Source organism: Pipistrellus hanaki, assembly GCF_964339955.1.
Source record: "Pipistrellus hanaki genome assembly, chromosome: 5".
Taxonomy (NCBI): domain Eukaryota; kingdom Metazoa; phylum Chordata; class Mammalia; order Chiroptera; family Vespertilionidae; genus Pipistrellus; species Pipistrellus hanaki.
Window position 1 is genome coordinate 61,403,088 of NC_140507.1, and position 15,873 is coordinate 61,418,960.

Here is a 15,873-nt window from a genome sequence, read left to right on the forward strand (position 1 = left end):
CTCTCCTATGTTTCCAGAGGTGACAAATATCTCCTCATACTGTCTATTAGCACCTACAGAATGCCTTGAATTCTGAAATGTTGAGTAACTGTTTATATACTTACTGGCTAAACTATTGAGTCTAACTATTTCAAGGTCATATACAACCAATCACTCTTCCAAGGATATCAATTCCTTAAGGGCAGTCATGTAAATTCATTTCATTCATATAGATTGATTAAATAATATTTCCCAAAGGAAAATCATTATTTTAAGTATAATGAAAACATGATTGCTAATTATTTGATGTTGCTATTAAGCCCCAGCTCACTTTTCTTTTAATGCTCTTAAGCGAAAATAGGAAAAAAGGAACTAGCGGAGTAAAGGTCTTTCCTTTTTACTGAAGAGTTTAGATGCGACCACTTTGCAAAAAACCTATACAAAAAATACAGCAAGGTCATATGTGTGTATATGTTATGCATGTGTGTGTTACTGTACATGCTCTCTTTGGCAAATGCACACTCTATTTATTCTTTATTCCTTATCTTACTTTGATGATATATAGAATTTTCCTAATAAGGATGGGTCAGAAATTCTACAGTACTAAACTATACAATTAGATTTTTAAATATAATCTAATGAAAAGTGTTCCTTTCTCTCATCCTATACCTACCTTGGTATGATAAGTATGACTTCAACATAAATAGAGTTATAATTTCTCAAAATATGTTCTGGCCAGGTGGCTAAATTGGTTGCAACATTGTCTCTTGTGCCTCCCAAAAAAGGTTGTAGGTTCAATTCCCAGTCAGGGCACATACTTAGTTGCAGTTTGATCCCTGATCAGAGAGCATAAGGGAGGCAACTGATCAATATTTTTCTCTCACATTGATGTATCTCTCTCTCTCTCTAGAATTAATAAAAACATACTGTATACTCAAATGAGGATTCAAATACTTCTCAAAATTCTACTATTATGAATCAAAGGTTATATATATTCTTCCTCAATGATTATTTTCAAAATTCTTCGAATTCATACATTATTAAGTATAATGCTAAGAAAATGTTACTTACGAAAAAAATATTGCAGGCAGCCTATTCATTTCTTTAAGTTTTTCCACAAAATGGGGAAACATCCTTTTCTTTTTAATTTCTGCACTGTCAAAAGTTTGAGGCTTAAGGTATGTGAATAACTGATTCACCTGAATAAAATTAAAAGTAAAAGACAAGTTAAAATACTTGTGATTGTGAAGAAAAGGTTATATAATCACAGGCATTTGAGACTGATAATCAAATTGCTAAGGTTTAGTACATTTTCATGGAGTAAGTTAGAAATTATATCTAAATAATGCACATTTTTAAATAAAATTAAAATCCAAGAAAACTTGAATGACATATTTCTACAATATTGTAATCATGTCTATGTAATATCATGGCTTGGGGTTTATGGAATGGGACAGAGATGGTTACAAATTAATGTTGGTTATTAAAAGGGTGAACACAGAGCACAGTATATCCTAGCGGTCTACAAATAATATTTTAAATAAAATTAAGGAAAATGTTTAAAACTAAAATTTTAGGTGAAAATAATGTAAAATGCCAACAAAATTATTAGACAAGATACAACAGATGAGAAGAGGATTTTCATGTTATGAATGGCACAGCTTACTGTCATGAGGCATGTCATAAGCTCTAAGGAAAAGAAAGATATCATTTGTGCTTAAGGGAGAGTACATTGGATGGAACTAATTAGAGCTTAGAGATTGGCCACCTTCTAAAATATGATGAGTCAACAGGAGTAGATAAAATTAAATTTTATCTAGGCTGGTGTCTATATATCCCAGTATGTTAAAAGCCAGATAATAGCAATCATAGGCCAAAGATTCTCTACCATGTCTTCACATTGAAATTTCATAGAATTTTGTTTTAAAATTCCATTGCCCTGGCACCACACAAAGCCAATCAAATCAGAAATTTTAATAAGCTGCATTTTTATAAGCAGCTAGTGTTGACAACCTTTATCTATAGCAATTCTTGACATTAGTTGGTTTTCACACTTGCAGATCAGGTAGTCTGCCCAAGCCTGTGTGCAATTAAAATTTAAAAACAAAACAAAACCTTCCCATGTGGAAAGAGAACGCAGAAAATATGGATGGATAGAAATTCTGCTTCCATTACCTGAACCACGCTGATCATGAAGTGATCACATCCTAACCATGACTTTGGCCCCAAGCAGTCAAGGTTGTTCGATATTACATGTTAGTATATGTAAATGAGTTTGAGGATATTCTGTTCCTTCTAACTGTCTGTTGAATCAGCCCTGGGTAACTATGGCATGTGTCACTGCTTGTACCATTGAGATATTGTAGAACTCATTTTCAGGAAGTAAAATGTTAGGATTTTATCATAACAAATAAAGTAAAGTCAGAGAATAGAAATTATAGTAAGATCAATTAAGTAAGACTTGTAATTTCTTTTAAATCCATGTTGTTGGCAACTGAAAGAAACTGAGTGTTCACCTATTTAAAAAAGTAAAATAGACAAAATATCTTCCTTTGAAAAATATTATAGAAGAAAATCATGGTAATGATCCACTGGTATCAGAAATTAGAGAAGTCCTGTCTTCTAGGAAAAGCAATAGCTCAACTTGAGATTCAGAAAATATGTGGTACCCTCAGGTTTGGGTTTTCTAAGCTGGAGTTCAAGTAATGATTTTTTTTTTTAATTTTTCCACATCTAGCTAGCTAAATTTAAGCTAGAACAGCAAGACATGGCAATGGGGTATTCATGTTCAAATCCTTGAAAGCTTTATGGTTGACTCTTCTGAACCTAAACGAAGACGTCAGATCCGTTTCATATTAATCTTAAATTTAAAGAAATCCTAAATGTTTTTAATTACCTTGCTTGGGTCCAGCTGACTCCAATGAATGATTTCCTCTTTTAGTTTCTCTTCATATTTCTTGGCATCTGCCCTCGTTATGATTATTTTATTTTTGAAGCAGCTGAATTCTTCAGGTTCTAACTCCTTGAAAATGAACCACAAATACCAAGGAAATGAAGTCATCATTTGTCCCCCTAAAGTTTTCCATAGCCTCCATTATGAAGAAAATCTCTCAAGCAGTCATCAAAATTCAGTTACAGAGTTAACTGCAGGTAGATCAACAGTTGTGTTCTCTATGTAATGGTTGTATTTTATTCTGTTTTCATTAGAACATACCAACACATAATTTCTTAATATTTCAGTTAACTTTAGAGATGAAAGAAATCAAAATTTCTGAAATGTTCATTTTATATATATAGAGTATATATATAAAATGTATTTATATATATATAAAATGAACATTTCAGAAATTTCAAACATTTCAGGAAGAGCTATGCATGAGTCCATTGCCAGGAACACATTAGAAACATATATATATAATTTTCAGAAATACATATATATAAATTTTTTTACCATAGCAAGGCATTCTAAGCATTTTACAAGTAACAAGTCAGTTAATCTTAAAAAAAACAACAAAATAGATATAATATTTTGCTAAGGAAAATAGGAATAATAAAGAAAATTTAACTTATTTGCCCAATTCTAGAGCACCATGGCTCTGGAGTTTAAATTCTTAACAAGGAAATATGCTGCTTTTATCTAAACCAGAATAAATACCATATATGAGTTTGCTTATTATTGATGGGCTGTCATAGCCAAAGAACTAGAGATATCAGCTATAGAAGTATATATTCACACACCTGCATTCTTGTCCATTCTGGCCAAACATGTACCATCGCATCATAAAGCAGTATGCTTTCCCGTGGAGAAAATCCAAGGTCTAAAGGGAATCCATACTTCTTTATCTAAAAACCATAAAACAAAAATTATTAATTTTATATCCCATGTATAGGTTTTTAACAATCTGGATACATACTCATTTTCCAAAGTGGTTTATACTTACATGGTTGACTGTAAGTGCAGCACATGGGTGATAGTGTTCAATGATAAAATCATCATCCTTTAGGGAACACACATACTTCTCTAGATCATTGTATCTCTCTGTGTACCACACTGTAAGTATAAGGATTGAAATGATCATTAGGATATGTTTGCTTTCAAAACAATGACCTAATTATGATTTTACAATTATGAGCAGGCCTAGGAAGAGCTATGCATGAGTCCATTGCCAGGAGCACGTTAGAAACAGTGCTCTGCATTGGGAAGAACCTTGAAAAAGGATTCAGTATATCTATACTGCGAATCTGTGCTTCACTTTCCTTCCTGGTCTTAGTCCTCAATTTTATTATACTAGAGGCCCAGTGCACGAAATCTGTGCATCGGGAGGGGGGGGGGGTCCCTCAGCCCAGCCTGCGCCCTCTCCAATCTGGGACCCCTCAAGAGTTGTACGAATGCCCATTTAGGCTAGCTCCCAGTGGGCAGTCGGATATTCCTCTCACAATCCAGGACTGCTGGCTCCCAACTGCTCGCCTGCCTGCCTTCCTGATTGCCCCTAACTACTTCTGCCTGCCACCTGATCACCCCCTAACCACTCCCATGCCAACCTGATTGATGTCTAACTGCTCCCCTGCCAGCCTGTTTGCCCCCAACTTCCCTTCTATGGCAGCCTAGTCACTCCTAACTACCCTCCCCTGCATGCTTGATCACCCCCAACTGCCTTCCCTTGCAGGCCTAGTCTCTCCCTACTTCCTTCCCGTGCTGGCCTGATTGCCCACAACTGCCTTCCCTTGCAGGCCTGGCCCCCTCCCCACTGGTCTCCCCAGCTGACCATCTTGTGGTAGCTATCTGTGTCCACATGGGGGCAGGATCTTTGACAACATGGGGGCAGTTATCTTGTGTGTTGGAGTGATGATCAATCTGCATATTACTTTTTATTAGATAGGATCATGGTTTTCAGTTCCTGGTATTTATTTATGATTTTACAATTTATTTCTCTATATATTTTTATAAAGTATGCCTTGTGTAATGGGGCCTGGGATAAATAATAGATATATAGGCAAAGAACTAATTAGGAACATTGGGTATCACTATTACTATTATTATTGTTTTCTCTATCTTTAAGAATATTACCAGGTCAAAGAAAGAATATGTGGAATCTAATGAACAAAATGCACTAATAAGCAAGCTAGAGACAGATTCATAGACAAAGAGGACATTTTGTTTTAATATACAGAGGAAATTAAATAAGAATCTTAGCTCTAGAAGATCAACACTGAAGTTCACATAGCTAGTGCTAGATCTAATAAACTAGTCTTACCCAGTCTAACTCTGTAGGATGGCTTTTCTATTCTTTTTCTTTGTTGTTTCTTTGGAACTTTCAAGACATTTTGTGATGAACTAGAATTTTCCATTTTGCTTTCAGCATGTTGCCAGTATCTTTTAATTAATGCCAACCATCTAGTTATGAAGAAAAAAATTGTTATCACAGAAAAAAAGCCCACATTATTTGTTTTCTGAGAAAAATCATTAAACATTAATTATAAGAGAATAAAAATCTTCTCTACATTTTATGCACACTCAAACTATATTTATACTCACATAGTTTAATTAGTTATTACTTTTATGCAGTCACCAAGAACTGATACTTTGAGGTTTCTTATTAAATTCATTTACCCAATTAAATGAATGCATCAATTTCTGCTATATGTGTTGACTCATTTTTAAAAACATGTTTGGTGTTTTGCATGGGAAGGTAGTGGGCATAGCCTAATGGAAGGATGGTTCTAAACTGCCATTTGCTATTCTCTGAGAATCCAAATATCACACTATAAACGGGAAAATTAAACCACTCTCACACAACATTCTTGAAGAACCCATATGTAAGTTACATCTAGTCAAAGGATGAGTGCAAATGTCTTCTAGTTATATGTAACACAATTTGAAGAGAATAGATCTTACTTAAAGAGGGTTTTGTTTTTGTTTTAAAGAGTACTTCAAATAATCTCTAACTGAATTATTAATTATTTTCATTAATAGCAATTAAGCAAATACAAAACTCAGGCTTACTCAGTGAGATGTTCGGGATTACTGATAGTAGCAGAAAGTGCCAGAAAGGGACATCGAATCATAACAAGAAGATGCTCCCAAACTTCGGCTCCAATTTCTCCCCCAAGACAGTGAACCTGGCAATGTGATTAAATGGACTCAGTAAAAGGTTAGTTCCCAAGTCGTCCCCCTCCCCCCGCCCCTCAAATACCAATAGATTATGCTACCAGAACTTGTTATTTCCATCTTTCTCCACTTTCAGTAATGTTCATTCACCCTTGACAAAGTTGATCAAAGGGTCCCAACATGACTTTGAGGAGAATTAAACTGGATTTGATAATAATATATTGAGAGACGAACTTGCTCTATTACGCATGCAAAGCCAGGACTGCTAGGGCCAAGCCCCTTGCAGGAATTTTGTGCATCGGGCTTCTAGTATTTATAGAATGAGAAAAAGAACTCAATTTCAAAAGTCCTGTTCTTGCTTAATTTCTGATTTTTACTGAAGCCTTTATTTATGAAGCATTTATCAACTATGAAGTACTTTGGAGAAGTAAAGAGAAGGGCTCACATTTTGTTATTATTTCCACTTTCATAGACATTTGAGTTGCTACTCTTAGCATGAGTGAAGGTTCTTTGTCTTATTTTTTAAGATCTTAATTTTTCCCCCTAGTCCTCAAGAATATAACTCAGATGGTAATTCCTTGTTCATAAAGTTTGGTCATCTTCATTAGATATTGTCTAAGAGGATTTCCAAAGCACCCCCCCCCACCCCCCCACCCCCTCCCCTCTGAAAGTGTACGGTGTACGGGCCTTCTTCCCATTACACCACTTCCTCCACAACAGGGATACGGTCAGATTTCCACCTTTACTGACTCATTGGGTATTTCATTGTGATTTTAATTTATTCAGTTTCTATTCAGGAGTATATTAGACATTGAAAAATCTCATTTTGTGATTGCCTTTCCTCTTAATATTTTAAAGAAATCCTTCTATATTTTGAATGAGAGGTATTATTTGCCAGTTTATAAATTATAAATACCTCCCACTCAGTGGCTTGTAATTTCATTCTCTTAATTATATATTTCGATGAAAAAAAATTCTTGATTTTAATATAAATTTAAGTTGTTTTTCATAGTTTGTGCCTTTCAAGTGTGTGCTTAAGAGATCTTTCTCTACTCCTAAGTAATAAAGATATTCTCTTCAAAGAACATAAAGTTTAATCAATTTGCCTTTTACATTTTTGTGTTTAAACCATTTGAAATTGATTTTGTGTATGAGGTGAGGAAGAAATCTATTTTTTCCCCTCTTCCATATTGATTTCCATTTTTTCCCAATACTGTTACAAGTGCCACATTTTTCCTAAATAAAATGTCTATACCTGGTTCTATTTCTAATGCTGGTTGATTTGTCTATATCTTTATCCATGTTTCAAAAGATATCACTCCATTATCATAGGTCTACAATAAATCCCAATGCCTGATAGAGCAAGTTAGATCTTTTTTAAATGCATTCTTTTGGCCCACATTAATATTCTTTTTCAAATATATCTTGATTACTTTTCCCTTTTGCATTTCCATGTGAGTTTCAGAATCAGGTAATCAGTTTCATCCCCACAAAACTCAAATGTGCACACTCAGTCACACATACAAATATCACAAAAGGACGGGGGTGGGGGGGAAATCTGAGTTTTTATTGCGATAGCAATGAATCTATAGAAAATTTTAGAGAACTAATTGTCAGATTTCAAAATGATCTATTTGTGTCCAAAATGATCTATTGTGTAAAAAGTATCTATCATAATTATATTCATAGTCAGGGTAGTTATAATCATAACATTGAATTTTCCAGTGGTAAAACGGACTTTTTCCCTAGGTATCTCTATTAATTTTATTCTTTTTAAAGAATATCTTATTAAATATCACTCAGTAAAGTTTAACAATCTATATATATAAAAGCCTAAGTGGCTGTTACAACAGGTTAACTGAATGATTGGTTGACTAGTCACTATAAAGATGCACTGACCACTAGGGGGCAGATGCTCAACACAGGAACTACCCCCCTGGTGGTCAGTATGCTCCCACGGCTAACCCCCCATGGCCAGCATACCTCCTGTGGTCTCGATCAGACCAATCACCAGCCAGGCCAAGGGACTCCACCCATGCACAAATTTGTGCACTGGGCCTCTAGTATCCTTATAAAAGTCCTGTACATTCCAAAGTACTTTGTATATATTTTTTAAATACTTTTTATTGATTTTAGAGAGGAAGGAAGAGGGAGAGAGAGATAGAAACATCCATGATGAGAGAGAATCATGGATTGGCTGCCTCCTGCAAGTCCCCCACTGGGGAATGAGCCCACAACACAGGCATGCCCTTGACTGGAATTGAACCTGGGACCTTTCAGTTCGCAGGCCAACACTCTATCCACTGAGCCAAACCAGCTATGGCATTACTTTGTATGTTTAATGGTAGCAGAAATGATATTTAAAATGCTTGTTTATCTATTTTCTAAATATGTGTTGCTGATATGAAAATTAGTTATTAATTTGAATTTCAAAAGATGAAAGAAAAAAAATGAAGATATACTTGACCTAAATATAACTATGTTAGAAATAGATAGGTTTTTTTTAAAAGCATATTAAATTTTTTTAAATATACTTTTAATTAACCTATGGACCAAAAATTAAATTATAATGGTAATTAAAATATATTTTAAAGTGAATCTTAAAAATGTAATGTTTCATATTATATGTTGCTAAAGCAATGCTTTAAGATTAATGTACAACCTTCAATACATTAATGTGTTAGAAGCTAATAAATATATGTATTAGGAAAGAACTCAAATTTCATGTTCAAATTGCATGATCTTCCTAAACTTACAGACTCCTTTGTTTGTTTATTTCTGTCTGTTTACTTGTTTTATTTCGTATTTGTATTTTGTTTTTTATTTCCTTTTTGTATCATTCATCAAATGAATCTAGCAAGCAACATGAGGCACTTTAACTTTTAAACCAGCGAGTGACATGACCCATTTTCGCCATTAATGCGACCAGTATAGGTAATAGGAAAGTACCTCCTAAAAGATAGTTGGTTTTGTGAGATAAAAGTTCTATGGATAAAGAAGAAAATCCTATTGCTAATGTCATTGGTTTGTCCAGTGCTTTCTGGGATACTTTCCTTCTACTGTTACCACTCTTATTCTAGAAAATTTTCCATTTTCCCTTTTCAACTCCTTCCAGATCTATCTTTTAACACCCACCCAGTCAGTCCATTCCTTCCATAAACTGAATGTTTATTTTAATAACTTTCCATAGGACTGCCATCTTTACTAAAATACATAAGCTATATATTGTATGTACATACAAATATTTAGTGGAATAATAGTAACGAAGGTAGCATACCTCATCAAAGATGACGTATCTCATCCTTTTCACCCACTTTTGATTATGAGGTGATAGCAAGAGTATTTCCAAGCACTGAGGCACTGTCACCAATATCTGTTTGTTAATTTTTTAAAAAGAAAAACATTGACTTGATTTTTTAAAATCTCCAGCTTTAACTTCTTTTTATTGTTGACATTATTACAGATATCTCCCATTCCCTCTCTTTGCTCCCCTCCCCCCAAACCTCACCCTTCCCTTGTTTTTAAACATCAGTAAATATTTAGATGACACAGTATGTCCATATAAGCATTTCCATTCAAATAACCATCATATCTGTAGAAAAATGTGAGTAACACATGTATGTTGTGGCTGATATATTCAAAAAGTTAAGCTTATTTCATTAAGAAACAGCTTCCCACATAGTACATTGGGAATATAAAATCATCACCATTGAAAGATTTGAAATTTCCTCACATTGAAATTTCAGAAAAGCATTTTATTTATTATAGAAAATATAATTATTTGAAAGTTAACCATATTATTAAGTAAAAATTATATAAACAATGTTAAAATATAAATATATTTCACAGGGCAATTGTGAATTTAATTTATCCTCAGATTAAAACCTTGTAGTGCCTACCAAAGTGCCTTAATATGCCTTATTATTTATAATGCATTCATGTCGGTGACATACCTGACAATTCAAGGTGTCATGACGGTAATCTCTTGTAAACACTCCACACACCACTAGTCCTTTTGGCAGTGCTTTGGTAAATTGACTGCAGATAGTCCCTACCACTTGATTAACAAGAGCCTTAAATCATAAAAGACACAATGTGCTATTCAGTAATTATTGACAACACTAAAAAATTATTTAAAGTAAACAAGTATCTGGAACAACTTTACAAGCAAAAAGTACAATAGCAATTTTATGTAACTCTTTCTTTTCTTTTCCTTTCTTTTCCTTTCTTTTCTTTTCTTTTCTTTTCCTTCCTTTTCTTTTCCTTTCTTTTCTTTTCTTTTCTTTTCTTTTCTTTTCTTTTCTTTTCTTTTCTTTCTTTTCCTTTCTTTTCTTTTCTTTTCTTTTCTTTTCTTTAATCCTCACCCAAGTCTATTTTTCCATTGATTTTTGGAGAGTCTGGTCGGAAGTAGGAGAGAGAGAGAAACATCGATGTGAGAGCAACACACGAGTTGGTTGCCTCTCGATTGGGGCCAGGGATGGAGCCTACAACTAAGGTACATGCCCTTGACCAAAATCGAACCTAGGACTCTTTAGTCTGAGGGAAGATGCTCTATCCACTGAGCCAAAGAGGCTATGGCTATATCTATATATCTATATATCTATATATCTATATGTCTATATGTCTATATATCTATACTCTTTTTTTTATTGACTTCAAAGAAGGGGGAGGGAGAGAGAGAAATAGCAATGATGAGAGAGAACCATTGATTGGCTGTCTCCTGCACACTCCACACTGAGGATTGAGCCTGCAACCCAGACATGTGCCCTTGACTGGAATCGAACCTAGGACCCTTCAGTCTGTAGGCTAATGCTCTATCCACTGAGCCAAACCATCTAAGACTATAACTCTTTCTCAATAAAAGAATTACTTGCACAAATGCTTCCCATTGGTTCCATCTTAAAGTTTTCCTTAATGTATAATAAATCATAGTTCTTATTAATGTGATGGCAAAAAAAAAAATGAGCAACAATCTATGCCACATAAATGGGATATTATACTTGAACAGGTGAAATCAGATGATGAAATTTTATTTAAAATTCTAATTGATTTTTGCAATAATCTGTTCATTACTAAACTTCCCTGAGCCTCAGTTTTCTCATCCATAAAGTGAAAGGACTGGGTCATAGGACAGAGATGATCCCTCCCAACACTGGCATTCTGAATTTCTCCTCTCACTTCATCTTCAAGCCCTGCAATGAAGTATTATCCTTGGGAAAGAGAGAGGAAGGAATATGCCAAATCCCTTCAAGATGAAGAGAAAAATTCTGACTCATCCAAGAGCCTCTAGACATCATTTTACACAGGTTGCTATAAAGAAAGACGCCTATAGCTTTTGCAGTAATCAGGGGTTATTCTACAGAGCATGGAACCAAAACAAGAATGGCTGTTTTTCCCTCTCCCACTTTCTCTTATGAACGTGTATCTATCCTTTCTTAACCCTGGCACAGATACCAAGTGGTTTCTTTGAGAAAAATTCTCAAAAGTGTTAAATCCTTATTTTTAGTAAGTGCTGGACCTAAGGGGGTTTAAGCAATAAAATGAATAAAAAATAAGGGCGAGTGATACCATTTATTGGTCATTGTTTACACCCAGACATATTCAAGGATGACTTAGATACATCATCTCACTTAATGCTTAGAATAAAAGTACCACAGTCCATCAACCCCTTATCCACAAAGTATATGCTTCAAGACTCCCAATGAGTGCCTGGATCCAGGGAGTAGGAGCCAACCTTATATACAGTACTATGTTTTTTCCTATATATTATCCATGCCATTTCACTTGAAGAAAGCATTTTACAGCTTCTCCTTGGCATATCCAAATTGCCAGTGTCACTGCTTTTGCACTTGATACTTTGGGGCCATTATTAAGTAAAATAAGGTTACTTGAATACAAGCACTCCGCTACCATGACAGTTAATTTGATAACCAAGAGAGCTGTTCAGTGATTAATGGACAGGAAGCGCATACAGAACGGATACACTGGATGATTCATGTCCCAAGCAGGACAGAATGCAAGACTTTATTATACTACTCAGAACAGCACACAATTTCAAACTTATGAATTGATTGTTTTGGGAAATTTTCATTTGATATTTTTGGACCATGGTTGACCATAGACAAAAAAAAACCATGGAAAGCAAAATCATGGATATCAGAGGACTGCTGTAAAAATGTAAGCATCATTATCCTCCTTTTACAGGTAGAGAAATCAAGGTAAGAAACCAGCTCAAGACCCCACAGCCCACAGCACTCACATCCATGACTGCAGTGCTGGAGTCTGTATGCTCTCGGACCTCCCAGGAATAAGGGCACAAATTATAGTTGAGGAAAATGACAGTAAGATACAGAGTGTCATATGCCCACAATACCTTTGTTGGAGCAACATACACAATCACCCCGTCATCACTTTCTCTCAGGATTTTCTCCATGCAGTAGTAAGAAGCATAGGTTTTTCCAGATGATGTCGGGGCAACAATTACAGCAGATTCATTGTTATCTACCACATCAAGAAGTTCCCTCTAGATTAAAAAAAAACACACATTTCATTTTGAAAATATATAGTTAGTGTCAAAATTTAATTTAAAAACAACTATATTTCAGGCAAATTGGTATTCACAGTTCCTTCTGAGACATAGTTGGGTACTCGATGGCATAGATGAAGAGAATAGAATGACAGCTGCCAGAGGGGAAAGGGAGGAGTGCTGGGTGAAAAAATGAAGGGATTAAGCAAAAAATAAATTAAAAATAAGCATCACAGACAATGGTATGGTGATTACAAAAGGGAAAATGGAGTGGGGAGGTAGAGAGAGTAAAGGGGGGTAAATGATGAGGGAAGGACACTTGACTTGGGGTGGTGAACCCATAATGTGATGTGAGCCAAGCGTTTCCATCAAGTGTCCTCACTTTTCCATGCTGCAGATCTTTTCAGGAAATACCTGCCAGGTGTCGGGTATGAAATGATGCACCCTAGGATCTGGATCACTTCTTTCCTCTCGAAGTAAGTAATGGCCCATGTACGTTAACTGAAACCGCGCTGCTCCCATGCAAACTGAGTATTTAGAAATATCCTTCTCGGTACTGGATTCCTGTGCCTAAGTAAATAGGACATTTAGATTTTCTTGTTTACAATTATTTTAATCGGGGCAAGGAAATTACCAATCATGTTGTAGTTTGCTTCAACAAGATTATTTTATGTTTTACAAGTGTTCAGAATTAGCAGCGAAGAATACGATATAGGTTCTATATCTTTATTATAATTTTAGATACTATTTTATGTGCAGAACCATAGGGGATGTCCTAACGATAGCTTAGTGGGCCTAAGCCACAGTCTGATTGTGGCTGCTCAAAGCTCGCCCCCCTGGGTCTGTGGGTCCACTGGGGGCCTTGCCCCCTGGGCTGGAAGGCTCCCAGGGCAGGCAGTGCAGTGTGCCTGCCCGCACCCCCCCCACCCCCCCTTGCAGGAGAGGCCTCGGAGCTGGGTGGTGCAGAGGCTGGGGCTGCAGCAGCTCAGAGCCTGCCCTAGCCCTGGTGTGTGGTATCTGTCCCCTGGGGCTGGGGGCATGCTCTGAGCTGGTTGTGATGTCCTGGCCTAATTTTCATACTTCTCTCTTATTATATAGGATTATATTATTATTATTATTATTATTATTATTATTATTATTATTATGCTAAGAAAGAAAGAATTACTTTCCTAGAGCTTGTGAATTTGTTTTGGAAAACTCTCCCTCCCCCTGTGCGTGCCTCCCCCGCCCCCGCCACCCCCAATTCTCAGGTCTCTCAAAGGAGTAGGAAAATAGCTCTCCCTAGTGGGAAATATGACCTATACTCTTGTGATATGAGGTACAGATAGAACAACCAAAGAAAGAGATGTCCATTCTGTGGTTGGATCTAGGTTATTAACTCATTTTACATTCTGCATTGGAATATTTTGCTGAAGTGTAATGCATTTCTACATCACAAGGCTTTAAAAGCCTTTAGCTATGGTCCCTGCCTTGGTCAATCAAAAGGCAGGGCTTTGGCCATGCTGGATATGAAGATGATAGAGGAGAACAAAAGCCACCTGGGAGTGCTCTCCAAAGAGGTCTACAGAACTGCCCAGGAGTGGCTCCAAGGCATCCTGAGATTATGGGAACAAGATGCAGCCAGAAAGGATTTATGGATCCTGTTCTCATTCTTCAGGACTGAGCACACTAGCAAAAGGCTAGATCGCTGTGATGGGTCAGTATGGAGACTTGGGAAATTTACAGAGCATTCAAGGAAGAACTAGTTCAGAAGGAAATGCAGGGCTAACTCTACATCTTTCTGGCAGTCATCCTGAGTGGCTGACCTCGCCCCCACCCCCTGCCATTCCTCTAGGAACTAAATGCATGTCCACTTGACCACGATCAAGCAATAACACAAGCGCAGCTGCCCCATTTCTAAATATACTATCTCATGGCTCTCAAGTCATTATTTGAGGGATATTTGGACTCAAAAAATATTTTCTCTTCAAACACATTCTTTTGAAGTAACAGCTGAAAACAAAGAAGAGGTTTCAAGGAGTCAATCTATGGAAGAACATCAAATAGAAATCACTGTAAGTAAAATTTTCTTAGGGGGGAAAAGTTAAGTTTCCCCTGACCTAAGTGAATCTTTGCATTCCTTTTTTTAACCTTTGTTTTATTGTGAATGTAACATTTAATAATTTGTATAAAATATATTTTCATATTAACCAAGTACTATTGAGATTACCTAAGGAAAGTAAACATCCCCATAAATCAAGACAAATATTCCCTGTATCTCTGAAGTCCATACTCGAACAACCTTCTTTGGCAGTTGCATTGTTGTTTTTTAAAGTTATCACTTGGCTTTGATAAAAAATAAATTTAAGTAAAATGGGGAGTCCCTATGCTTAATCCATTCAGGTAGCTAGAAGCATAACAGGATGGCTTGCAAACATTTTCTTCTCATAGCAGATTTGGTGTCTTCTGAGAGCCTCCCTTACATGGCCATCTTTTTGCATATGACAAAAGAAAGAGCCAGCTTTCTGGGGTGTGTGTGTGGGGGGGGAGTCATTAATACATTTTTATTTTAAATCACTCTCAAACTTTCAGGAAAGTTGCCAGTTCAGTATATAAAACCTTCTGTCTGTGAACCTTTAAGAGTAAATTGCAAACATGGTGCTCATTTCTTCCTAGCCACCTTAATGTGGGGTCTCTTTTTAAGGGCACTAATACTGTTAGTGAAGGCTCCACCCACATGACCTAATACCTTCCAAAGGCTTCAGTTTCAAATACCACCACTGTAGGAGTTTAAATTTTAATGTATGAATTTGTGAAGGGGGACACAAACATTTAGACCATAGCACCCTTAGTACAAATAAAACATTTATTCTATGTAAAAACACATCCATAAAAATTATTAGATCTGCATCTATACAGGATGATACATATCTAATCGTCAATTTAATCTAATAAATGTTAATTCAGAATACATTCCATAGAATATTTTACACACACATATGAATGTCATGTAATATTTTCTATAGCACCTACCTGAGGATATAATGAGTGTGCCAAGTTGTCAAATCCAACATATTTTAAATATTTGGCTAATTTTTGTTTATCTGTATTTTTTAATAGTTCTGAATGTTTTTGATGGATTATATGAATCCTTTTCATCAAGTTAATTACTATGTTCATATCTCTGGATTCTGTTTCAGTTTAAAAGAAAAATTGTCATACATAACATGTTATACAAGATATTGATAGTAAAACCCTAAAGCTGATTTAATTTTATTGC

At 35.7% G+C, this 15,873-nt stretch overlaps 1 protein-coding gene across 3 annotated transcripts in view; it reads right to left on the bottom strand.

The window, feature by feature from the left end:
• The window catches only part of LOC311622498 (putative ATP-dependent RNA helicase DDX60), a 76,931-nt gene that overhangs the window by 27,083 nt on the left and 33,975 nt on the right, over positions 1 to 15,873 (bottom strand). For all 3 annotated transcript variants that reach the window (XM_084883719.1, XM_084883720.1, XM_084883721.1), the window contains 11 exons: positions 15,627 to 15,784; positions 13,029 to 13,184; positions 12,462 to 12,611; positions 10,042 to 10,161; positions 9,366 to 9,461; positions 5,984 to 6,099; positions 5,235 to 5,374; positions 3,921 to 4,030; positions 3,718 to 3,822; positions 2,876 to 3,001; positions 1,051 to 1,178 (listed from right to left, as the gene is read on the bottom strand). In XM_084883719.1, coding sequence (XP_084739845.1) covers positions 1,051 to 1,178; positions 2,876 to 3,001; positions 3,718 to 3,822; positions 3,921 to 4,030; positions 5,235 to 5,374; positions 5,984 to 6,099; positions 9,366 to 9,461; positions 10,042 to 10,161; positions 12,462 to 12,611; positions 13,029 to 13,184; positions 15,627 to 15,784 — 1,405 coding nt within the window. The remainder of the gene's footprint in view (positions 1 to 1,050; positions 1,179 to 2,875; positions 3,002 to 3,717; positions 3,823 to 3,920; positions 4,031 to 5,234; positions 5,375 to 5,983; positions 6,100 to 9,365; positions 9,462 to 10,041; positions 10,162 to 12,461; positions 12,612 to 13,028; positions 13,185 to 15,626; positions 15,785 to 15,873) is intronic.